This window comes from Dendrobates tinctorius, unplaced genomic scaffold, assembly GCF_039654945.1.
Source record: "Dendrobates tinctorius isolate UK_male_01 unplaced genomic scaffold, ASM3965494v1 ptg000028l, whole genome shotgun sequence".
In the NCBI taxonomy this organism is placed as follows: Eukaryota; Metazoa; Chordata; class Amphibia; order Anura; family Dendrobatidae; genus Dendrobates; species Dendrobates tinctorius.
The window spans coordinates 50,322,972-50,348,846 of NW_027361696.1; the positions used below are offsets into that span (position 1 = coordinate 50,322,972).

General features: G+C 46.8%; 1 protein-coding gene across 2 annotated transcripts in view; it reads right to left on the reverse strand.

Annotated features, from left to right (window-relative positions):
* CADM4 (cell adhesion molecule 4) overlaps positions 1–25,875 on the reverse strand; it is a 338,959-nt gene that overhangs the window by 49,000 nt on the left and 264,084 nt on the right. For both annotated transcript variants that reach the window (XM_073570668.1, XM_073570669.1), the window contains exons 2-4: positions 9,068–9,214; positions 5,752–5,904; positions 4,002–4,136 (exon numbers count right to left, since the gene is read on the reverse strand). In XM_073570668.1, the coding sequence (XP_073426769.1) occupies positions 4,002–4,136; positions 5,752–5,904; positions 9,068–9,214 (435 nt within the window). The remainder of the gene's footprint in view (positions 1–4,001; positions 4,137–5,751; positions 5,905–9,067; positions 9,215–25,875) is intronic.

A 25,875-nucleotide genomic window follows, 5' to 3' on the forward strand; every position in this document is an offset into this window, starting at 1 on the left:
ACACAACACAACGTAGGCTCTAAACACACAGAACGCAATGCAGGCTAAACACACACACAATGCAATGCAGACTCTACACACAGAACACAAAGCTGGTTCTAAACACACAGAACACAACGCAGGCTCTACACACACACACAATGCAACAAAGGCTATACACACAGAACACAACACAGGCTCTGCACACAGAGCGCAATGCAGGCTGTACAAAAAGAACGCAACGCAGGCTAAACACACACACAACACAATGCAGGCTCTACACACAGAACACAAACAGGCTCTAAACACACAGAACACACACACGATGCAGCGCAGGCTATACACACACAGAACACAACCCAGGCTCTGCACACAGAACGCAATGCAGGTTCTAAACACACAGAATGCAACGCAGGCTATACACACACACACACGATGCAACGCAGGCTATACACACAGAACACAACACAGGCTCTGCACATTGAATGCAACGCAGGCTTTACACATACAGAACACAGTGCAGGCTCTACACACACAGAACACAATGCAGGCTATACACAAACACACGATGCAACGCAGGCTATACATACACAGAACACAACGCAGGCTCTATACACAGAACACAAAGCAGGCTATAAACACACACGATGCAACGCAGGCTATATACACAGAACACAACACAGGCTCTGCACACAGAATGCAATGCAGGCTCTACACAAACATACACATGTGCACACACAGACTCTACACACATAGAAGGCATAATAGGCTCTACACACGTGACACAACACAGACTCCACACACAGAACGCAACGCAGGCTCTACACACACACACAGACTATACACACATGACGCAATACACAGTCTGCACACACGATGCAGAGCAGGCTCCACACAAAACGCAACTCAGGCTCTACACACACACACAATCTCTAGACACACTAGATACGACACACACTCTACAAAGATGATGCAACAGAAGCTGTACACAGACTCTATACATATGCCCCCGAAGAAGCTCACTGCGAAACTTTAGTTGGGGTCTGCCGCTTTCACGTCTGTAGCAGGTTGGTCTCTTCAGTCTCCTTATGACCTGTCAGTATGTCAGAGAGTACACCAGTGTCATTGCTTGTATTTAGCCTGGCTGTCTTTATCACTCCTGGATCCCCACTTGTGTTTGAATTTGCATCTAATATTTATTAGTCTGTCCTTTACCTTATTAATCTTTACTACATGATTGTCTTCTATTAGTAGGTCTGGTTGGCCCACTTCTATATGCTTTGCACTATGCACTTTATACTACATGGCTTAAATATCTTTATATGACAATCAGACATTATCCTCCTGGGTATCACATGGCATGACTATACAAATGCATTTGTATAAAGTTACATCCTATATAACCCTTTTTTGACTTTCATTAGGCATTTACATAGACCTGTGTACTACAATCTTGCTCAAACGTGGCCCTAAAATGTCGCTGCCCTTTGAATTTTAATAATATCTATGTTTAGGTCTTGATAAAATAATTTTGTATGTAAAATATCATAATAAAGCTACATAATTTTTTTTACTTGCTCTGTTATCCATTTCTCTTTTGGTTTTACAAACGATGCAATGTAGGCTCTACATACATGATGCAACACAAGCTGTTCACAAACGCAACACATGCTCTACACACACACGTACACGCGCACAACGCATCACAGGCTCTCTACATATAAAAACACAATGCAACACACTTCTACACACACAGCGCGACAAAGGCTCTACACATGATACAACAAAATCTGCACACACACACACACACACACACACACACACACACACACACTGCAATGCAGGCTCTACACCCTTACACTCACAAAGCAACACAGACTCTACACACACGTTGCAACAAGCTGTACACAAACGCAAAGCAGACTACACCCCCAACACAAAACAGGCTGGCTTTTCACATACAATGCAACATACACTGTACACAAACACAACACAGACTCTAAACACAAAATGCAACATAGGCTCCACAGAAACTATAACACAAGCTTTACACAAATGCACCTTATGTGTGTGGAGAGCGTGTGTTGAGTTTATGTACAACCTATGTTGTGTGTAAAGTGTGTTGCATTGTGTGCATAGAGAGTGTGTTGTGCCTTGTCTGTAGAGTGTGCTGCACCTTATGTGTCTGTAGAGTGTGCTGCACCTTATGTGTGTGTAGAGCGTATGTTGCAACGCGATCTACACACACGACGCAACACACACTCTACACACAACACAGGTTGTACACAATTGCAACACATACTCTAAACACACAAAAACAATGATACATACACCCTATACACAAACAAAACACAGGCTCTACACACAACACAGGCTCTACACACAACACAGGCTCTACACACAACACAGGCTCTACACACAACACAGGCTCTACACACAACACAGGCTCTACACACAACACAGACTCTACACACAACACAGACTCTACACACAACACAGACTCTACACACAACACAGACTCTACACACAACACAGACTCTACACACAACACAGACTCTACACACAACACAGACTCTACACACAACACAGACTCTACACACAACACAGACTCTACACACAACACAGACTCTACACACAACACAGACTCTACACACAACACAGACTCTACACACAACACAGACTCTACACACAACACAGACTCTACACACAACACAGACTCTACACACAACACAGACTCTACACACAACACAGACTCTACACACAACACAGACTCTACACACAACACAGACTCTACACACAACACAGACTCTACACACAACACAGACTCTACACACAACACAGACTCTACACACAACACAGACTCTACACACAACACAGACTCTACACACAACACAGACTCTACACACAACACAGACTCTACACACAACACAGACTCTACACACAACACAGACTCTACACACAACACAGACTCTACACACAACACAGACTCTACACACAACACAGACTCTACACACAACACAGACTCTACACACAACACAGACTCTACACACAACACAGACTCTACACACAACACAGACTCTACACACAACACAGACTCTACACACAACACAGACTCTACACACAACACAGACTCTACACACAACACAGACTCTACACACAACACAGACTCTACACACAACACAGACTCTACACACAACACAGACTCTACACACAACACAGACTCTACACACAACACAGACTCTACACACAACACAGACTCTACACACAACACAGACTCTACACACAACACAGACTCTACACACAACACAGACTCTACACACAACACAGACTCTACACACAACACAGACTCTACACACAACACAGACTCTGCACACAACACATGCTGTACACATAGCCATGCTCCAGCACAGACTGAGTTATACAAAATCCCAAGAGCATGCTTCCTGCCATAAGTAATCACATGTCTGCTGTCAGGAGTCAAACACAAACTAAAGAAAATATTGACCATAAATGGTATATAAAAATACAAAAAACAATCTACACACTGTACCAAAGCCTATTGCACCATGTTACTCACACAGAACAGGAGACAGTGGTTTAGGCTTAGATACACGCTGTCTGTTCTGCTGAGACCCAATATCTAAGCCTAAAGCAGACTTTACAGTATCCCACATCATAGGCTTAGATACACAAGCTTAGATAGCCAATAAGCTTAGATGCACAGCAGCTCCATACCCCTGGAGATAGCTTTCGGCAGTGTTTCATGAATCACACATAATACATTGGTTCAGCGCTGCGGTGTTACATCTATACAGGCGCGTGATACATGATAACAGAACAGAGAACAGTCCCATAAATAATACATCCAGCACTTACCCTACATAGACCCAGTCTGCTGGGGCGTCATACTAAACTAGAGCACTTACCAGTGCTACCCTCCTTACTCCGGACATAGCAGAGCTGAGAGTGCACCAGGGGTTACCTAATATGGCTGCCATTGTGCAGCTTCTCCGGGGTCTCACCTTTTAGTTCCCTGCGGTCCCGGTACCACCTCAGGGTAGCTTCTGGCTTCGTCCTGGGTGCAGAGCAGATCAGTTCCACTTGTCCTCCTTCCACCGCCTGCTCCTTCACTTCCACCACTGGATTTTCTGGAGGAACTGCAAAAAGAAGACTCCATTAATGGGCGAGATCTCAAAGCCACCTGGACAATGGTTCTGCTGCTTACCCGATGGACCGGACCCGCTATGTATGTGGCGCCCCTGAGGCTCAGTCTCCACAGAGGTACCGCACCTTCTCCTAAGGTGTAGTGCCCCACCGCCTAGGTAAGTTGGGAACTCCTTTCCACACTCCAACACCTGCACCCACACACAGGATAGTTCAGCAATGAACCAGATTGCGGCTCCATGCTTAGAGGATAGAAGAGCACATTTCGTGGGTCCTTGCTTCGTAACACGAGATGTGCTGGGAGGTGGGTGGAGTTAGATCTAAGAGAGTGGGAAGGTTTAGAATTGGGGTTCAGTTGAGTTCAGTCTGGAGGAGAGGCTAAGAGCAGGCTGACAGGAGGTCAGCCTGAGGGGAGCTCAGGGCGGGGGAAGACAGTCAGTCAGGAGAGGCTGAGGACTGGTCTTAGTGGAACGAGCTCCCTAGGAAAGGAACAGAAGTAGAAAGACGTAGAACTACAACCTAAGCTTCCATAAGAGAGAGAAGGAACAGCGCGGAATGAAGGAGTAGGAGAACAGAGAGGAGTTGTGGGTTGGAAGAGGAACCCTGCCTATAGGTTCTCAGCGCACGGCCGGGGCCCGGTCCCCGAGGTTGTATGGACACTTATGGTTCTGCAGCAGACACCGGTGGAGTAGTTGGCTGTAAATGCATTACTCCCATCTAAGACTTGGGACACAACAGCAACACGGATAGAGAGCCGGGATCCAGGAGGTCCCTGATCAGGCTACAGCTGTCTGTCATACAAGTAGAGTTGTTAGGAACATCTGACAGGAGGACCTTCAGAGTACCACGGTACTGGAGCTCTTCACACTAAAGGCGCAATAGAGGAGTCGTTCAGGAAAGGTACATGTTGGCGGAGTGTTGGAGAGGAGAAGCCTAACTTGCCCAGGAGGTTGATCGAGTCTCTGCCCCGGAGGACACGGCATGGAAGCGGGCACCAGTGGTTACCAAGAACTGTGAGTAAAGCGTTGAAACTGCAAGCCCTGGTGTCCTCCATTCCTTCTTGCGTCCGCCAGCACTGCTACATTCCCTATGCCGGACACTACACCATCAAGGTGTCCCCACACCATCAAGGTGTCACCACATCTACACTGTCCTGGGACAACAGCCCTGCCTGTGGAGGGCTATACCACCATTGCTGCATCCCACCATCTGTCCCAGAGGATCTGTCTGCAGCGTCAGCTTAACATCTCCCTTTCCGAACACCACAGGTGGCATCACGAACTATCCATATAAACTATATTACAAACATCACCACCATTAACACTGGGCGCCCAGGGCCACGGACCGGGTCACAGCTGCCGTGATACTTTCCCCCCCGACACCGGCCCGGTACCTAGTACCCCACAGCCCTGGGACGGGGGCGACCCATGTACATAACGTTCCCTTATGATAGAGCATGAGGTTTTTATTTACCAGTGCTAATTACTACGTTATCGCGTCTGTGTAGAAGAATTTTGAATGCAGCTCTTGATGTGAATGGGGTGGAAAAACTATTATCCTATTCTATGAAGTTTAATGAGTTTTGAAGTCAGAGCTCTACATATTTACCCAGCACAGTGAGCGTGGCGATCTGGTGATGCGTATCATCCGTATACAGCTGGCAGAAGTATCCTCCCTCATCCTCCAGCTTTGCATTGGACAAATGGATCTTGACCAGTTTGGGTGTAAACTCCACCAGCTGGAACCGCTCGTCCTTTAAAGCTGGAAGTAGAGAGCAGACGTTACACCAAGACATTGAGATGACAGAATACCCTGGGGGTGGAAACTAATATTAATATCAGATTCAGCTTCAGAGGTAGAGAGTTGGAGTTGAGAGTTAGTGGGGACCCTGGAACAGCACAGGAGATAGAGGGGACAAGGGCTACGTGTAGGCCGGACCTGGAAGTGTTCATGAAGAAATAATGGGCATGAGATGTAGAAGGAAGACGCCACTATGAGCGGAAACAGAAGATGTAATGCAGTCATGTAAAAGTGGATCAGCTGCTTCCTCATCTATCCTTAAAGTTCTGGGTTTCCGAGTTGTCAAAAAAATGTGTGGCCCTAGCGGGAAGCGTTTGGAGAGCCCACCGACGCGCACACTCCCTGAGGAACCCATTTTATTAGTGTTTAGGTTTGCAATGAAACACCTCAGGCCATGCGACCATGAATTCAATCACCGTCCATAGAAGTGATGGTCACAGGTTCCCAGTCACGCACGGGACTTTTGGTTTCAAAGTCGATGTGAATCTCAACAGCTGGTGATAAGGGGTAATGTATAGAACATGTATATTAACACTGTGAATAAGGAACAAATGTTGCATTTAGGACAGCCCCTTTAAGCCATGTCGGACAATACTGTAATTTTGATGGGTGACAACCACTAATGGCTGCCATTACAGCATTTTTATAGATGGTCACCTAGCTTTCCCCACATATATGATCTGCTTCACTCATCTGACCATAGCAATGTTCATCCTGAGCAGCTTAATTCATGATCAGAAACTCAGAAAAATGGTGATGGTGTTAGTCTGAATTCACACGATCCGTGGTACACAGACTGGACACGGGTCTTTTTGACTTCAACTTGACGGTCTTGTAGGACGAGTATGAACTGCGATATACAAACCTCTAAATTCAGCCTTAAGGACCAGGGACAATGTTTAAAAAATTTTTAAGTATAATTTTTTCTTACCATTTCCATCCAAGTAATATCGCAATAGAGTGCGAAGATAATATTAAAGGTACACTGTTTAAATCCAGGCCAATCCACCTTTCCTAACTACACCTTTGTTTACTAGGTGGCCACGAGAACAACTTAAACCACTCAGTATTATTTACACAGTGTACAGTAGTATTATCTTGGCACTATCTGGCGGTATTATAGAGTGAGAAAAATTATAGAAAAATTATCTTAAAATGGAAAATGGCTCCCTTTTATTTCCCTTATGTGTTTAACTTTGTGTCAGTCCTCACCGTCATTCCGACTTTCTCTTCATGCGCTAGGAAGCACAGGATGAACAGCGCAATAGGTCAGGAGACTGCGGACGTCTGGAAGGACACACAAGGCTGCATCTGTGGCTGCAATATTTAACTCTTTAAGACAAGGGCATCATAGACGTGTGTATGTCAAATGCGTCTTCCTGTAGTTGCAGAAATATCTAGGAAGCATTTTTTTTCCCCCCAAATCCGAACCCTTCCCTCCTCCTCTTCCTCCTCTTTTTTTTCTGCTGAAGTTACATCTATTGAATGCAAACTGCAGATGTCGGGATAAAATTAGAAGTGGATTAGAATTAGCCTGAATCCCAGAAGAGGAGGGGGGTATCATTATGGTAAACGGCAACGTTTAACCTCCCCTTGTCTACCACCGTCTCCTCCTTTACCCAGACTTTAATTCCAGCCGACTGTAATGGAGCGGTGACACAGGAATTAATAGGTCCCTGAATCATCGACTCCGGAATATAAAAAAGGAAATGCCAAGCGCCAGCCGGGAATATGGAATCAGGGGGCGCATCATCCTCTCAGACTTCATAATGTACCCACCCTCTGCCTAACCAATGCTGGGACTAGTAGTTCCAGTTTGCCGTTTCTATTTCTCATCTAAAGGGCGATTCCGTTTATGATTATCAACGGTGCAAGGAATGTTTCTAAGACGAATAGTAATAATGTTTTATGAAAAAAATGACTAATACTCCAGTTTGGAGTGAGGAAAGGGAAGAGACACGTTAATATGGCTCAGGAAAAGGGTTGCCACTTTACAAGGCCGAACGCCAATTTTCAAAAGCTGAACGCCAAGTGGAAGAATTGCAGAGGCAACGGTTTGACGCTCGACAGGTATCATATATGCACCCTACTGGTTAGCATGTGTGCATGATATCTGCGATGTGTGGGTGTCCCACGTGGTCTGCAGGGTATTTCTTCATACTCAATGGTAGAGAGATTCTGAATAAATCCTTTAAAAGGGGGTAATCCGATGCCCCTCACTGTTCCATTGGGGATGGAAGCAATGACTATGACAAGATAAGAACATACCACTTATCAATTCAGCATGTTTTTAGGCAGGTAAATGGGGATGCAACATCATTGGCACCACTTGCCCCCTATGCTGGAACACCCCTTTAATGCTTATCAAAGCCGAGAGTTCTCTATTTGAATCCAGGTCAGTCTTCTGAGACTTAAATGGAGGCGCAAATGTCTTTCCAGGCTGTTACAATTGTCCCCATACTTCATTTCTTATTTCCTTAAATACATTTATTTTGGGCTATATAATCATATTTTTGCATTTGGGTTCCATTAAATATTTTGCACCGTTTTGGATTTTACAAGATGATTGCAGAATGAGTTATCATAAAATACATCAGTGAGCTTGTTCTGAGTTTGGAACGATTAGGTCAACTTTTTCTCAACTCCTCATTGGTGATTTTTAACCACAGACCACATCAAAGTTAAGCTGAACTTTGATGTGGTCGAAAATCAGCACTGAGGAGCTCAGAAAACAAAAAGGTAAGAGTTGCAAAGTTCTGAAAAAGCTGATTGACAGATTCTTAGTAAACTTTTTCAGAAGCCAGCAATGTACACACAAATAGTGCAATATTTTTAATGAAACCAATTATTTCAGCCCAAAATACATGCAGTTAAGAAAAAATGCCCCTAAATGTGACTATAGCAGTTACGCTTTCAGATGGTAGACAGGATACAAATGCAACCAACTCTCGAGTGTGAGAAGTATTAGGTCAGTATGGGTTTCAGCTCCGAGATTTATACTCAAATGTTCCAGCAAATGGACAAACCCTTTAAGGGTGGATTTTTAGTAGACCGGTAACAAAACAAGGAACGTGTTATGTTGAAGTCCGGGACAGCCTTACTGCCGCTTGTGATTCATACCCACCACGTGTGCCGTTGAAGAAGAGTGTCTGACGGGAAGGATTCTGGATGACCACAATGGATCCATCGTACTGGTGAAGCCGGCAGCTGATCTCTGCGGTCCCACCTTCTACGACCGTCACGTTTTCAGCCTGGACCTCTTGAGAAAGCACTGCAAGACAAAAAAAAAAAAAAACAGGTTGAAAAAAAAAAAAAAAAAAAACCTAAAAAAAAGTTATTAGAACAGTTCAAGATTCCTGGATTTTAAGAAATATTACTTCAAAAACTCTGCACGAAGAAGTGAAGTTGACGGGAGACAAGGCACGGAAGGCGAGAAAAGAGGTCGGGATGAGCATGACATTCGAAGACAGTGGAGAGAAAATGATCCCTGGAGGCTCGAGGTGCTGCTGTTGAAGAACGGGACGCGGCTCCCTAAATAACGAAGCATCAATGCTATGAGTTTCTTTGACATTTGTGAGGTTTTTCTGCTCGTCAGACGGAGGGAGCTTGTTAACCGAGGTCTTTACACTGACACAGATCATTAGCTGGGAGATATAGGCTGAAGTTTTACTCAACCCTAAACAATGGGGAAAAAAAAAAAATTGTGACAGGCGAGAGTCGGCTAAAATTATATAGCCTATTAAAAAGGCCAAAATCCAACCAAGAAAGCCCCCCCACATACCGAAAGCATGCGACCAAACCAAAAAGGGGGTTAATAATGCAGCAGCAGATCACCTTCCACATAATTAGAGAAAATTAGAAGCCTCTGCGCTACCCTCCTGGTGGCCACAAAACATCTTAATCAGCGGCACACACGGATACAAACAGACGAGGATTTGTGCAGTCTGCAGGGTAACATACACGCCATTCGGTTCATTTATCAAACCTGACTTTGGAGGTGGGCATGGCGGGTAATAAAAGAAACGCTCATTAAAAGTGTCTCCTTCCAAACATATTTATGGCCGGCGCTGCGTTAAGCCATATGTCTCAGTGCTCAGAGAGATGCACCAATTTTGGACTGAGCGGACCATCGGGAGGAATTAGGAATGTCGAATTGACGCACCCACGCCTCTCTAGTCTCCATGAGTGGTCATGGCCATACGCCGACCCCATCACCTTCTCAACCAAACCCTTCAAGATTTTCAGATTCTGAATTTGACTATCCGATGGCCATGGTTCCTGACTAGGGAATTGTGGGGAGAGCATTAAACTGTTCGTTTGGGGCGCCGATCACGCTGCGGCAGGAATGTTGACGTTTACTACCTCTTTAGTCGGCACCAGCGAAATAGTAATTTTCCCTCCCCAGAAAGAGAGAATTTTCAGGTATTTTTCACCCAGGGAGTATTGCCAGTAAGACTCTGTAATCACTAGGTCTCCTAGGCAAGGAGCACAGTGGTTGCTAGCTCTTTTCTATAGAGCTTGTAAGCGTCGTTCTAAAGCTGGCTGGATCGCAGCCCCCCATACCTCACCCATACTGCAAAGCCATCCTCCTACTTGTAGCATTAGAGATCGCATAGTTTGAGCCAGTGGCGTGACCATTTAGAGGGCTGTGGGGGCCATCATACTATATAGGGAGCTATAGGGCAATCATATTGTATGCAGGGAGCTGTAGGGCCATTATACTGTATGTATAGTGCTTTGAGGGCATTATACTGTATATAGGGAGCTGTGGAGGCCATCATAATGTATATATGGAGTTATGGGGCAATCATTATTTGTAGGGGAGCTGTGTAGTCATTATACTATATAGAGAGCTGAGGCTTTTATACTGTATATAGGGAACATTATACTTTATATAGTGCAGCTGTGGAGGCCAACATACTGTATGAAGGGAGCTGTGGGGGCATTATACTGTACTTAAGGGAGCTGTGGAGGCCATAATACTGCATTTGGGGAGCTTTATGCTGCATATGGAGGACCTGACATGGCATTATACTGAATATAGGCGAGCGTTTGAGGCCATTATACTGCATGTAGAGAGCGGTGGGGGTGCATTATACTGTAGATAGGGGAGCAGTGAGGGCATTATTCTATATTTAGGAAGCGTTATACCATATAATTTGGAACTGTGGGGACATTATTCTGTATATAGGATAGCTATGGAGCATTGTACTGTATATAGGGGTGCTGTGTGGGCATTATAATATATATAGAGACCATTACACTGTATACAGGGGAGCTATGGAGGCCATCATACTTCATATAGGCCGTGCGCAGGTATGCTTTTGCTGCCGCATGCGGCCTTTTGACAGTGCGCCGACCTGCGCCAAACGCAACGTGTTGCATTTTGGTGCTATCGCCACACCGTCAAAAGGACGCATGCGGCGGCAAAAGCATACCTGCGCACGGCCTGCGTACACAATGCTAAAGATAGGGTATGCAGGTCGTATGCAGCAGCATGCGCCTATAGGCGGAGCTGATCAGAGGAGGCGCGGCAGGGGGCGGAGCTTCACGGCGACTGTCCTCTGCGCCTCCAAAACGCAAATGTGAAACTACTCTAATGGGTATACCTTGATGTTTGGTAAAGCGGCTTAGTATACATTTTTTGCAAAAAATGTATCAACCAAATACCCTGTTTTGTTGTCATATTTTTACTAGCACTTGTTGTTTACTGTTACTTTTTTACAACAGAGTATTTTTATACATTTGGTTTACTGTGTTTTTCTGTGTTTCAGTGTTTTGGTGGTGTGAGTGTAGAGTCAGTGGGCTGAGCTGGGGGGGGGGGTGGTCCCTCTGTATACCGCGCAGAGACAAAACAGAGACAAGATGGAGGCAGGTTCTGGGTGCAACATGTCCAAGTTTGATTCGTGCTCTCACCGTCCGACTGACGGTCCTCACAATGCGACACAGTACACAGTACCTTCCTCACAGCCCTCCGTGTTCAGGGCCGCTTCACACACCGTACTTTTCACTTAAGATGTATATATACGTCCTGTACCTTTTCACTCTTCGACGCTCCTGTCAGCTCCGTAATTGTGGCTGCCGTAGGCCTGTATACCAACAGTAGTTTCACTGGTCAGACGTTGTGCCAAATACGGTGTCCCACACCCGGTGTCTCATCTATGCTGCGGTTCTTCCTGTCAGGACCACCCCCCTGACGTTCTCTCTCCTCAGTCCCCCTTGTTCGGTTTTCCTCACAGTGCACAAACTGTCGTAGTCCTCCTGTTTACTGGAGCTCCCTCTGGGGACTGGAACTTTCTGGAACCCTCCTTCAAATTTATATCTTCCCGTTTCCATGTAACTCCGCCCCCCATGACCAACGGTTTCCTAAGCTGATGTCAAGTCCTTTGCTCACACTCCTCCCTGCCCTCTAATGGTCAACCCAAGGTACTGCACGTCCACTACACTTTCCTAGCTGTTTCCCCACTGTAGTAACTGACACCTGTCTAAACTGTGCAAACCTTTCCTTCTCTATACTGACAAGTCCGTCCGTCCATCAGGTCACCTTCCCTACATGAACACTGTCATACAGACTTGTTCACTGTGTGCATGGCCCATGTGTTTGTGGCTAAATTTAACCATGTGGCCCAAACTCCAACAGGAATTTTCCAAGTGGCACCCGACCTTAATTTACTTTAGGCGCCCTGTTATAAATGGACGGGCCCTTTAAGTAACACATTTGAGGACTATAGGTTACAGTTAAAGGCTTTAACACTGATTATAGAACTACAGAGTGAACATAATGAAGGCGAGGCCCTGACAACCACTACATTATTATACTCTACGAATATATATGAATAATGGGTTGTCACCACTGGAAACAGAAGAGCCATTACTGTAATATAGGGGATGCGAAGAGCGCTATTAGGATTTAACCCCCAATGTGGTGCATGGAAAGTGATATAAGGGGAGGATTATGGATTAGGGCGGAATTAGATCTCAAAAATAACACCGCAGTGAGTCCCCCGGGTGCAGACAATGCCGGTAATACAGTCCCTGCCGGTTCGGGGCAGGTAGTAATGACAATACCCGCTGTATGGAAGAGATGAGGTTTCGTGACAAGCTTTCGCTCCGTATTTCTAAAAAGAGCAAACATAGCTCCCGACAGGTGACGCTGCTTTTCACAAGTTACACCGGTGACACTTTTTTCTCTTTTAATAACTGCATATTGTCAGTGCCGGAGCGGCACAGAGCGATGAGCCAAGAACGGCTCTACACTAATTAAACTGGGCCGAGTTTATTCTGAACGATAATAACCGGGCACCGCTGGAGTAGTGAGACCATCGAGGTCACGTCTCCTTCTCCAGGATTAAATGGGTGGTCTACCTTTGGGGACAACTTTTGCGTTACTTAAACGCATATGTTTTGGGGTAAAAATCATTTTTACAATTGGGTTTCAGTAAAAATGTTGCACCGTTTGCCTTCTTGATACTGTCTATTGCTGGCTGAAGAATGAGGTAACTGAGAATCTGTCAGTGAGCTCGCTCTGACGGTCAGAGAGGGAATTTGTAACTCTTACTGATCTTTTTGTGAGCTATGATAACCAGATTTTTGTCCACAGATCGAATCAAAATTGAATGTGTGGAGAAATAAAGAGACAGCGAAAGCTAAACGGTGCAAACATTTTAATGAAACACAATTGTAAAAATATATTTTAGCCCCAAATACAGGAAAAAATATCATATTATAAAATGTTAATAAACACAATAATATAAAATGTTATAATAAAAATAATAATTAAAATAACACAAATAAATATAAGACACAATATTGTAATAAAAATAATAAAAATAACTAAAATTAGAATACAAATAACAACAACCAAAAGTGGACAACTCTTTTAAAAAATAGGTGCAACCATGTTGGATCTTCCATGTTTTAGGTATACAGTTCGGATGCAGATCTATGGTTACAGACAACAAAAATTGGGTTTATTCTCTCCCATCTGCCACTCTTCCAAATAGGTTACAGGCAAGTTGGGTGATATTCTCCATAGCAACTATAATGGCCGCCATACATGGCAACCCCCAGTTTTGCTTTGAACAGACAAAACTAATAACTGGGACAATTTAATGGCTTCTTTTTTTGGGGGGCCAGAATCTTAGGTCGGAGATTGTGATGGTAGGACAAACTTGAAAGAATTACGTTCGCTTTTCTAAGATATGGCCAACAGGTTGCTATGGGCATCAGTCAACTCTTCCTTAGCAACAGATTCCTGCGAAGTAGCTAGGCCATTGTTTACTATGGGCAGCCATTTTGAATTTCAAAATGAAAGTTGGTTGCTATGGTCAATTCCGTTCTACACTGCTACTTCAATTTTTGAGTGGAAAATCGGCATCTGGTAGCCAGGGTTGTTATTATAGTGGGGGCACCAGGGGGGCCCATATGAGGACAAATGGGCAGCCATTTTGAATTTCAGCATGAAAGTTGGTTGCTATGGTCAATTCTGTTACACTCGCATGGTTATATTTTGCGTCCTGAACACATAACCAGGTTTGACGTGCCCGGTTGAGCGGCCCATGGATAACGGTTTCACCATATCAGTATATCCTCTCGGAAATCTGTTGCATTGTGGGTCATGCCCCTCGGGACCCGACCAACTAAGTCATTCCTGTGCATCAGATCACATTTCCTACAGATCCAAATTTATCCCTTTCCTTCCTATATCCTGTATCTTTTTCAATCCTAACAATAAGGAGATGCAAAAGTCTCCACGCCCTGCTATGGATTTCAAGCGTGACTTCAAAGGTCAATTGTAAATAATACAATCATAGGGTCACAAAGGAGGCAACACCCTATGGACAATAATAGTTTATTATTCAATAGTGTTATATGATAAGGTTCCCACACGAGTAAGCCATAGTCACCCACAAAACCTACTCAGTACTGGCTGGGATGTTCCAAACTGGGTGCCATTTTTTACTCAACTGCAGACCAACATTGGCTGTGACTAGCAAGAGATTTCAGGGACTGAAGTCTCGTCAGGTTTGGAGTCCAGAATGGGGCCACAGGGCTGTGACATGTGTATTTATAGTATATGTATGTATATATATATATATATATATATATATATATATATATATATATATATATATATATATATATGTGTGTATGTATGTATGTATATATATATATATAGTGTACATGTGTATAGCATATGTATAGTGTATGCATCATGTTTATGTATATAGTGTATATATTGTACGTGTAAATAGAATGTATATGATGCATGTGTGTATAAGAGTGTATATATATTTATATATGGTGTATAGGTGTAGCATATATACAGTACTGTATATGGTGTATAGTATGTACATGGTGCATGTGTGTATGAAGAAGGTATAAATGGTGTGTGTATAATATATACTGTTTGGTGTGTGTTGTGTATCAGTGTGTTGAAAGTGTATATGTGGTATGCGTAGTGTATATATGATGTATGTGTGCAAGTATAGTGTATGTGTAGTGTGTATATGGTATGTGTAGTGTGTATATGGTGTATGGACATTGTATATATATAGCACATATATGATGTATGCGTGGATGGGCAACTTTATTTTAATTTACGTACTAGGGGGCTTCTGGAGTGTGGTCTCACCATCGTGGCGCTGTCATATTACAGCTGTCCCAGGTATTTAGGAATGTAATGGGTGTCAGGCTGCACCAGATGGGGCATCATTTTTATCTTTGCCATGGAAGTCCGGAGCCCTCTATTTACACTACCGGTCTCTGGCCGTTGTTACACTACAACTCCTAGCCTGCCCTGATTGATGCAGACAAGACACGCGGTGGTAGTAGTTTTTCAATGGCTGGAGACCACCATCCTGAGGGCTGCATTGCCATGGTGTTTGCAGATCTGGTCTAGTATTTTAAGCCTAACGAGGCATAGAGTAGTGGGAAATCCTGGCTGACTCAGTGGTCAGGTGCAGGCTCCACTTTGAAGACACGGCCTCCCACTGATTATAATTAATATAATTAGTGGTAAATGAGAACTTGAAATAAAAGCGTTTTAGCGACATCAGGTAGATTGCAGCTCCTGCTAAATACTGAGAGCCCCACACGGCGTGGCTGCTACACATAGAATGACATATGCTTCGCTTCTCGCAATGGTGCGTGGGATTTTACTCGCTTCATACACAAAACCAAGTCTTGGCACCGTCTGCCACTCACTCTGCATGTTTTCTGCTAATATCTGGGTCAATTCATCTTCTATTTCGGGAATATCGAAGATTTCAGATTTGCAATAAAAGAGGTAACTCCTATATTCCCTGTACCATGATTGATCAAAATAGAAGGGGTTAATAGGAATAACTCAATTCCTACTCCGCTAGCTTTATATTCAGGGTATTTCTGTTGTGTTTCAGATCTAAATGTGCTGTAAAACTGCTAGGAGCAGTTCCACTGAACCGGGCTGCCACTAACCCATCGACCCGGGTCAGAGCCGCCTCCGGCCCAACGACCCGGGCCAAAGCCACCTCCATCCCACCAACGCAGGCCAAAGCCGCCTCCGCGGCCCACCGACCCGGGCCAAAGCCGCCTCCGCGGCCCACCGACCCGGGCCAAAGCCGCCTCCGCGGCCCACCGACCCGGGCCAAAGCCGCCTCCGCGGCCCACCGACCCGGGCCAAAGCCGCCTCCGCGGCCCACCGACCCGGGCCAAAGCCGCCTCCGCGGCCCACCGACCCGGGCCAAAGCCACCTCCGGCCCACCGACCCGGGCCAAAGCCACCTCCATCCCACCAACGCAGGCCAAAGCCGCCTCCGCGGCCCACCGACCCGGGCCAAAGCCGCCTCCGCGGCCCACCGACCCGGGCCAAAGCCGCCTGCGGCACACTGTCTCGGGCCAAAGTCCCCTCAGGCACACCGACCAGTGCCAAAGCTGCCTCTGGCACACTGACCCGGGCCTTCTCCCATCAACTCAATGGGGTCTTTCCACCTCACACCAACCAACTGGAGTTCTACCAGCTCCCGTCAACCAAGTGGGGTCTTGAGGTTTGCCGTTAACCAACTGGAATTCTGCCTCCTCCCACCAACCAAATCTGATCATGTCATCCCCCGCCACCCAACTCTGGTCTTGTTGCTTCCCACCAACCAACTGGGGTCTTGTCGCCTCCTGCTAACCAACTGGGGTCTTGCCATTTCCCACCTCACCAACCAACTGGAGTTCTGCCGCCTCTCACCAACCAATTCTGGTCTTGTAACCTCCCGCCAATCAAATAGAGTCTGGACGCCTCCTGCCAAACAACTCGAGTCTGGTCGCACGCTGCCAACTCAGCCCAGCTACATTAGACTATACAATGGTTTCCCGGAAAGAATATACTTGGATGCAGACATAGTAGGGTTGAGCTGGTCATTTTAGCTGAGAGTTACACAAAAAATGCCTTATAGGTCCGATAACCACAGTCCCATGTAAAATCCCAGATAACTGTCCAATGCCACACAATAGCATAAAAAAAACACACTCCTTTCTGATCCTCTTAAATTGTTTTACCATTTTTGCTCTTTCTTCCTTCCCTTTTGCCCTCATTTTCCATACGTACGTATTTACTTCTCTTTCCAGCAATTTGTTTCCCGCTTGTTACTTCCCTGTCTGCTGCCTGCAATATTTGCATTAATTCGCAGACCTCGGGAATCTCAGGGCTGGTCTGTGTTTCGACATAATCTGATGACAGTATCAGCCACTAAACGCTTTTAAAGTGCAGCATGCGGCGGCTGGAAATTAAGGTTCTGGAGGAGTTTAAATATCACCGAGCAATTGTTCTTTCCCTGACAGAAAGTGAACCCAACGCTCCCGTATAACCTCTCGCTGGAATGCCAAGTGCACCATAAAACCTGCTTATACAACCGTCACCTATTACCCGTGCTAAATCACCAACATATAGAATATACAGCAATCGGTGTCCAAATCCAACGTACAGACATCGTATTGGGACAGTGCCCCCCAAAAAACTAATTTTAGGGAGGATTAGGTGATGCAGCTCCATATTTGTCAGTTTATTTTTTTAATTATTTTTTTTTAATAATGAGCAGCGCCCTGAGTGTCCCCAATGAGCAGTGCCCATAGAGTGTCCCTGAGGACCAATACCTACAGAGGGTCCTCAATTATCAGTGCCCACAGACGGTTCACAACAAGCAGCACCCACAGAGGGCTCCTGAAGACGAATGCCCACAGAGGGTCCCTGACAAGCAGCACCCAAAGAGGGTCGCCGACGAGCAACACCCACAGAGGTCCCCCGACGAGCAGCACCCACAGAGGGTCCCAGATGAGCAGCGCCCACAGAGGGTCCCAGATGAGCAGCGCCCACAGAGGGTCCCAGATGAGCAGCGCCCACAGAGGGTCCCAGATGAGCAGCGCCCACAGAGGGTCCCAGATGAGCAGCGCCCACAGAGGGTCCCAGATGAGCAATGCCCACAGAGGGTCGCCAATGGTTAATGCCCACAGAGGGTCCCCAATGACCAATGACCACAGAGGGTTCTCAATGACCAGTACCCACAGAGGGTCCCCAATGAGCAGCACCCACAGAGGGTCCCCAATGACCAGTGCCCACAGAGGGTCCCCGATGACCAATGCCCACAGAGGGTCCCCGATGACCAATGCCCACAGAGGGTTCCCAATGACCAATATCCACAGAGGGTCTCAAATGAGCAGTGCCCACACAGAGTCCTCGAAGAACAGTGCCCACAGAAGGTACCCCATGACCAATGCCCACAGAGGGTCCTCAATTAGCAGCGTCCAGAGAGTCTTCAATGAGCAGAGTCCACAGAGGGTCTCAGATGAGCTGCGCCCACAGAGGGTCCCAGAAGAGCAGCTCCCACAGAGGGTCCCAGATGATCAGTGCCCAATGAGGGTCCCCGATGAGCAATGCCCACACAGAGTTCCTGATGAGCAGCACCCACAGACGGTCTCCGATAACCAATGCCCACAGAGGGTCCTCAATGAACAACGTTCACAGGGGGTCCCAGACGAGCAGCGCTCAAAGAGGGTACCACATGACCAATGTCCACACAGAGGGTCCCCAATGACCAATGCCCACAAAGGGTCTTCAATGACCAATGCACACAGAGGGTCCTCAATTATCAGCGCCCACAGACGGTTCACAACAAGCAGCACCCACAGAGGGTTCCTGAAGACGAATGCCCACAGAGGGTCCCTGACAAGCAGCACCCAAAGAGGGTCGCCGACGAGCAACACCCACAGAGGTTCCCCGACGAGCAGCACCCACAGAGGGTCCCAGATGAGCAGAGCCCACAGAGGGTCCCCGATGAGCAGAGCCCACAGAGGGTTCCTAATGAGCAATGCCCACATAGGGCCCCTGACGAGCAGCTCCCACAGAGGGTCTCCGATGACCAATGCTCACAGAGGATCCTCAATGAACATGATTCAGAGGGTGCCTGACGAGCAGCGCCCAAAGAGGGTCCTCCATGACCAATATCCACACAAATGGTCTCCAATGACCAATGCCCACAGATGGGCCCCAACGACCAATGCTCACAGAGGGTCCCGAATGACCAATGCCCAGAGGGTTCCTAATGACCAATGCTCACAGAGGGTCCCCAATGAACAATGCCCACAGAGGGTCCCCAATGAGCAGCGACCACAGACGGTACCCCATGACCAATGCCCAATGAGGGTCCTCAATGAGCAGAGTCCACAGAGGGTCCCAGATGAGCAGTGCCCACAGAGGGTCCCCAATGACCAATGCCCACAGAGGGTCCCCAATGACCAATGACCACAGAGGGTTCTCAATGACCAGTACCCACAGAGGGTCCCCAATGAGCAGCGCCCACAGAGGGTCCCCAATGACCAGTGCCCACAGAGGGTCCCCAATGACCAGTGCCCACAGAGGGTCCCCAATGACCAGTGCCCACAGAGGGTCCCCAATGACCAGTGCCCACAGAGGGTCCCCAATGACCAGTGCCCACAGAGGGTCCCCAATGACCAGTGCCCACAGAGGGTCCCCAATGACCAGTGCCCACAGAGGGTCCCCAATGACCAGTGCCCACAGAGGGTCCCCAATGACCAATGCTCACAGAGGGTCCCCAATGAGCAGTGCCCACACAGAGTCCTCGATGAACAGTGCCCACAGAGGGTACCCCATGACCAATGCCCACAGAGGGTCCTCAATTAGCAGCATCCAGAGAGTCTTCAATGAGCAGAGTCCACAGAGGGTCTCAGATGAGCTGCGCCCACAGAGGGTCCCAGAAGAGCAGCTCCCACAGAGGATCCCAGATGATCAGTGCCCAATGAGGGTCCTCGATGAGCAATGCCCACACAGGGTTCCTGATGAGCAGCACCCACAGAGGGTCTCCGATAACCAATGCCCACAGAGGGTCCTCAATGAACAACGTTCACAGGGGGTCCCAGACGAGCAGCGCTCAAAGAGGGTACCACATGACCAATGTCCACACAGAGGGTCCCCAATGACCAATGCCCACAAAGGGTCTTCAATGACCAATGCGCACAGAGGGTTCCCAAAGACCAACGCCCACAAAGGGTCCCAGACAAGCAGCCCCCTCAGAGGTTCCAAGATGAGCAGCGCCCACAGAGGGTCCCAGATGAGCAATGCCCACATAGGGTCCCTGATGAGCAGCACCCACAGAGGGTCTCCGATGAGCAATGCCCACAGAGGGTCCTCAATGATCAGCATTCACAGGGGGTCCCAGATGAGCAGCTCTTAAAGAGGGTACTCCATGACCAATGTCCACACAGAGGGTCTCCAATGACCAATGCCCCCAGAAGGTCCCCAATGACCAATGCCCACAGAAGGTCCCCAATGACCAATGCTCACAGAGGGTCCCCAATGACCAATACCAACAAAGGGTCCCCAATGAGCAGCGCCCACAGAGGATCCCCGATGAACAGTGCCCTCAGAGGGTCCCCCATGACCAATGCCCACAGAGGGTCGTCAATGAGCAGCGTCCACAGAGGGTCCCAGATGAGCAGCGCCCACAGAGGGTCCCAAATGACCAATGCCCACAGAGGGTCCCCAATGACCAGTGTCCACAGAGGGTCCCCAATGACCAGTGCCCACAGAGGGTCCCCAATGACCCAATACCCACAGAGGGGCCCAATGAGTGCCCACAGAGGGTCACCAATGATCAATGTCTAGAGAGGGTCCCTGATGAGCAGCACCCACAGAGGGTCCTCAATGACCAATGCCCACAGAGGGTCCATGACCAGCAGCGCCCACAGAGGGTCGCCAGAAAGCAGTGCCAGCATTATTCCACATAAACTCTGTGCTAACAGAGCAACAAAGATAACAAATATCAGAGCAATATATTATCACCATCAGAGCACTACTTCTTTCAGGAGTCCAAGCTCATCTGAGGGATGCCAGCCACCTAGTACTTACCAGTCACAGCACATGGGCTTTGAAGTTTCATGTTAATGGATTTGTAATATTTAGTAGGTAATTATGGGCAGCCATGGTACTAGATGAAGAGTGCTGTTGGAATGTCCCACATATAAAGTGCAGAGCAGTACTCCCAATAAACAGTGCCATTACTGCAAACAGCAGGACTCCTGGCTGTTCCTTTTTTCCCCTTTGATCATGCTTATACTAATTTGCTGCAAAGTATTCAATTTTAAGTATCATACAGATCATGTTGCCAGTCAAGTGATAGTCCCAGCTAAATAGTGCCGGCAGAATTCCCCATTATAAAAAAGGGCTACAACTGTCAACATCGCACCAGCAAACAGAACAATGCCATCATATCACCCTACCCTGTAAAAAAGGACTGCAGCATGGCCCAATCAAGCCAGGAGTAGAATGTATCCATGAACAGTGGCCATAGACTTCAATGAGAACATTCTGGCTGACTGAGGCTACCACTAGGGGGAGCTCACTACATGTTCATACATCTCCAATTATTGCCAATGGAAGGTATAGGACAGCGTCTTGTCTGCTATTTTTGGAGGGAAAGATAGTGGGATAACAAATTTGCATCATGTTTTTGCTAGATTTCTACATAGAAAAACATCTTTTTAGTGACGAATTTTAAATGCAGCTCTGGATGTGAGCAGAGTAGACGTCCATCTAAACTGTAAAATGATGTAAAAAAAAAATAAAGGTAAAAAATGCTGTAAATTTCTGCTTTTCCCCCCTTTAAACCTTGAGCACGCATCACATGAAATTCTTCCCAGTGCTGACTCCATATAATTAATTCCCTTCCGCGTCCCCTCATGCCTTTGTTCCAATTATCTCGCAGAGAAAAGGGATGATGTCATCTCATCCTGCGAGTGTGCCCTGTGATTACACCTCTGCCGCTCGCAGCCCATCCACCCTTGTCCGCTCCATCCTGGATGGAAAGCTACGACTATGGAAGACGCGCATTGTCCTCCAAAAGTGCAGATCATGAGGGGTTAAGTCCGCACAGCTACGTCGGTGGTATTACAGGCCGTTGTCAGCTCTGCTACATCGATAGCGCTACACCCTAAGGCGACGTGACTACTTATTAGTTTCGGTCTTATTTATTGTTGTCCCTACACAATTTCTATGGTTTTGTTCTCTAAATGGCAGGCAAGGAAACATTACACATTCCGGGAAATTATGGAACGGCATCAATCACGCTGGAAATATGGAAACGAGAAGAGCTGTGATTAGGCCCCAATCTGAAGCGAAGCAGAAAAGGCCTGGGCCTAAGGCGTCTTACTTGCCGGCGGCACAAGCAGGGTATGTGTTGGGTATAAATTACCAAAATTGTTCAGGTCTCACACAGAAAATGTCAGATATTCCACCTCCATCCATGTGTTCAGGTAGTTATACCTCAAATACGAGAAGTTAGCTACTTCCTGACTCATTTATGATACCGTAGAACAAGACATCCCAGACATGGAGGAAGGAAAGATACAGAGCAATTATCTACACCAAACGCAAATATGGATGACAGATATTTCTAATCTCCATCTTCCATCTCTTCCCCAGGTAAGTGCCACACATGCACCAGCCATCCACATGATGGAAACCCAGGTGCTTGCTTTTTTTTTTTTTTTTTTTTATAATTCTTTAAAGACTCACAACGAAATTCAGGTTAACATAATAATTAAAACCAGACAAGTAGACAAATACAAGCAATACAACTTAACTCCCGACCAAGACAAACATCCATGAGTCCTTAACATCCGGGGACCCGATAGTAGAGGTCAACGACCCAATTCGGAGGGTCTTTTATTTTTTTAACTTTTAGCAAACAATATAGGAAAGAAAAGACAGCACAGAGGAAGAAGAAGGAGAGCAGTTAAAGCGAAAAAAGAAAGTGGGGGGAAATAAGTAACGGAGCCAGACCAAGCGCTTTCTGCAATTGCTCTATGGTCAAGTTATGGTGATAACGGGCTGATGGTAAAGGCTTTTGGCAGTGGACAGGTTGACAATGGATGCTTGCGTGCTCAGACACATTTTTGTTACTGTCATCTAGAACTTTTTCAGTAGTTTTTTCGAAAGATTCACATCCAAGGGATCGGACCAGATGGGCTCACCTTCACCGGCCACACATATCAACGAGCCTTTGGCGTCCATAATCCGGTTGACTTGCAATATAGTGGAAATATTCCCCACCACCAGTCATATAATCTGAACACCACACAAGACCTGCCGTATACCGGAAACACCCCACTAGACCACCTGCCATATACCAGAAAACACCCCACTAGACCAGCCATATACCAGAAAACACCCCACTAGACCTGCCATATACCAGAAAACACCCCACTAGACCTGCCATATACCAGAAAACACCCTAAAAGTCCTACCATATACCAGAAACACCCTGCAAGACCTGCTGTACACAGGAAACAACCCACAAGACCTGCCGCAAACCTGAAACACCACACAAGATCTGCCATATACCATAAACACACCACAAGACCTGTCGTTTACCAGGGAAAACCCACAAGATCTGCTGTATACCATAAACACCGCCCTACGCCTGCCGTATACAGGGAACACCCCACAAATGTTACGTATACCGGGAACACTGCACAAGACCCGGTGTATACCAGAAACACCCCACAAGACCTGCCGTACATCGAGAACACTCCACAAGACCTGCCAAATACCGGGAACACCCCACAAGACCTGCTGTATACAGGGACCACTCCACAAGACCTGCCGTCTACAGGGAACACCCCCACAAGACCTGCCTTATACTGGGTACACCCCACAAGACACGGCATATACCAGGAACACCCCACAAAACCTGCTGTATACTGGGAACACTCCACAAGACCTGCCATTTACAGGGAACACCCACAAGACCTGCCTTTTACAGGGAACACCTCACAAGACCTGCCTTTTACAGGGAACACCTCACAAGACCTGCCTTATACTGGGAACACCCCACAAGACCTGTCCTATACAGGGAACACGCCACAAGACCAGGCATATACCGGGAACACCCCACAAGACCTGCTGTATACTGGGAACACTCCACAAGACCTGTCATCTACAGGGAAAACCCCACAAGACCTGCCTTATACTAGGAACATCCCACAAGACCTGCTGTATGCAGGGAACACCCCACAAGACCTGCCGTACATCGGGAACACCCCACAAGACCTGCTGTATACAGGGAACACTCCACAAGACCTGTCATCTACAGGAAACACTCCACAAGACCTGTCATCTACAGGGAACACCCCCACAAGACCTGCCTTATACTGGGAACATTCAACAAGACTTGCTGCATATCAGGAACACCCATCAAGAGCTGCCGTATACAGGGAACACCCCACGATACCTGCTGTAAACAGGGAACACTCCACGATACCTGCTGTATACAGGGAACACCCAACAAGACCTGTCCTATACAGGGAACACTCCACAAGACCGGGCATATACCAGGAACACCCCACAAGACCTGCTGTATACTGGGAACACTCCACAAGACCTGCCTTATACTAGGAACATCCCACAAGACCTGCTGTATGCAGGGAACACCCCACAAGACCTGCCGTACATCGGGAACACCCCACAAGACCTGCTGTATACAGGGAACACCCAACAAGACCTGACATATATAGAGAACACCCCACAAGACTTTCTGCATACTGGGAACCCCCCACAAGATCTGCTGTATACCGGGGACACCCCACAAGACCTTCTATTTCATAGATGTTCTGACCCTGTCGTTTAGACATCACAGTTTAGCCCTTGGAAGAGTCTCTCAGATCCTCCACTTGCTCATGTTTCCTGCTTCCCCCACATCTACTTCATAAACTCACTGTTCACCTGCTGCCTAATCTTGGAGAAAACCTACACTGGACCATAACACACATTTGTTGTGCATGTTTTCCCCAGAACAATAGATGCCCACGCACCTAGAGACCGGGCTCCCGCCGCCAAGAAAACATCTCACTATACTCCGAGGAAATAATTGCATTCTTAATTGTGGAGGGAATCGATTCACTTCTAGTTGAAGATTGAAATAATTGTATTGGAAGGGGATATTAGTTTTAGAAGGAAAAAAAAACAACAAAAGTATGGAGATGGAAAAAGGTTCTGTGACTAAATAAACATCAGGATGACGGATGTAGCAGAGCGGTTTACCTGCAGTCCTACGTAACGACACACTGTGATATCATTATGCCATACGACAACTTCATAATTTATAGATCTGAAAATGTAAGAGTACACTATACAAACATCCTTCAACGTATAGAGTATACGGGTGGGGAGCGGAGGAACACAGGACCACAGGAGTAGACAACACTAGGAGTCATTGAGCCTCAAGTGCTGCCAAATGGTAATTTTACTGGTGATGTATCTAGTGTGAGGTCTAAATATAATTTGCAGGTCTGGTGTCCGAATGCAATGTACGGATGGATGCAAGGATGGACGGATGGATGCAAGGATGGACGGATGGATGAATGCAGAGATGGATGGATGGATGGAAACAGGGAG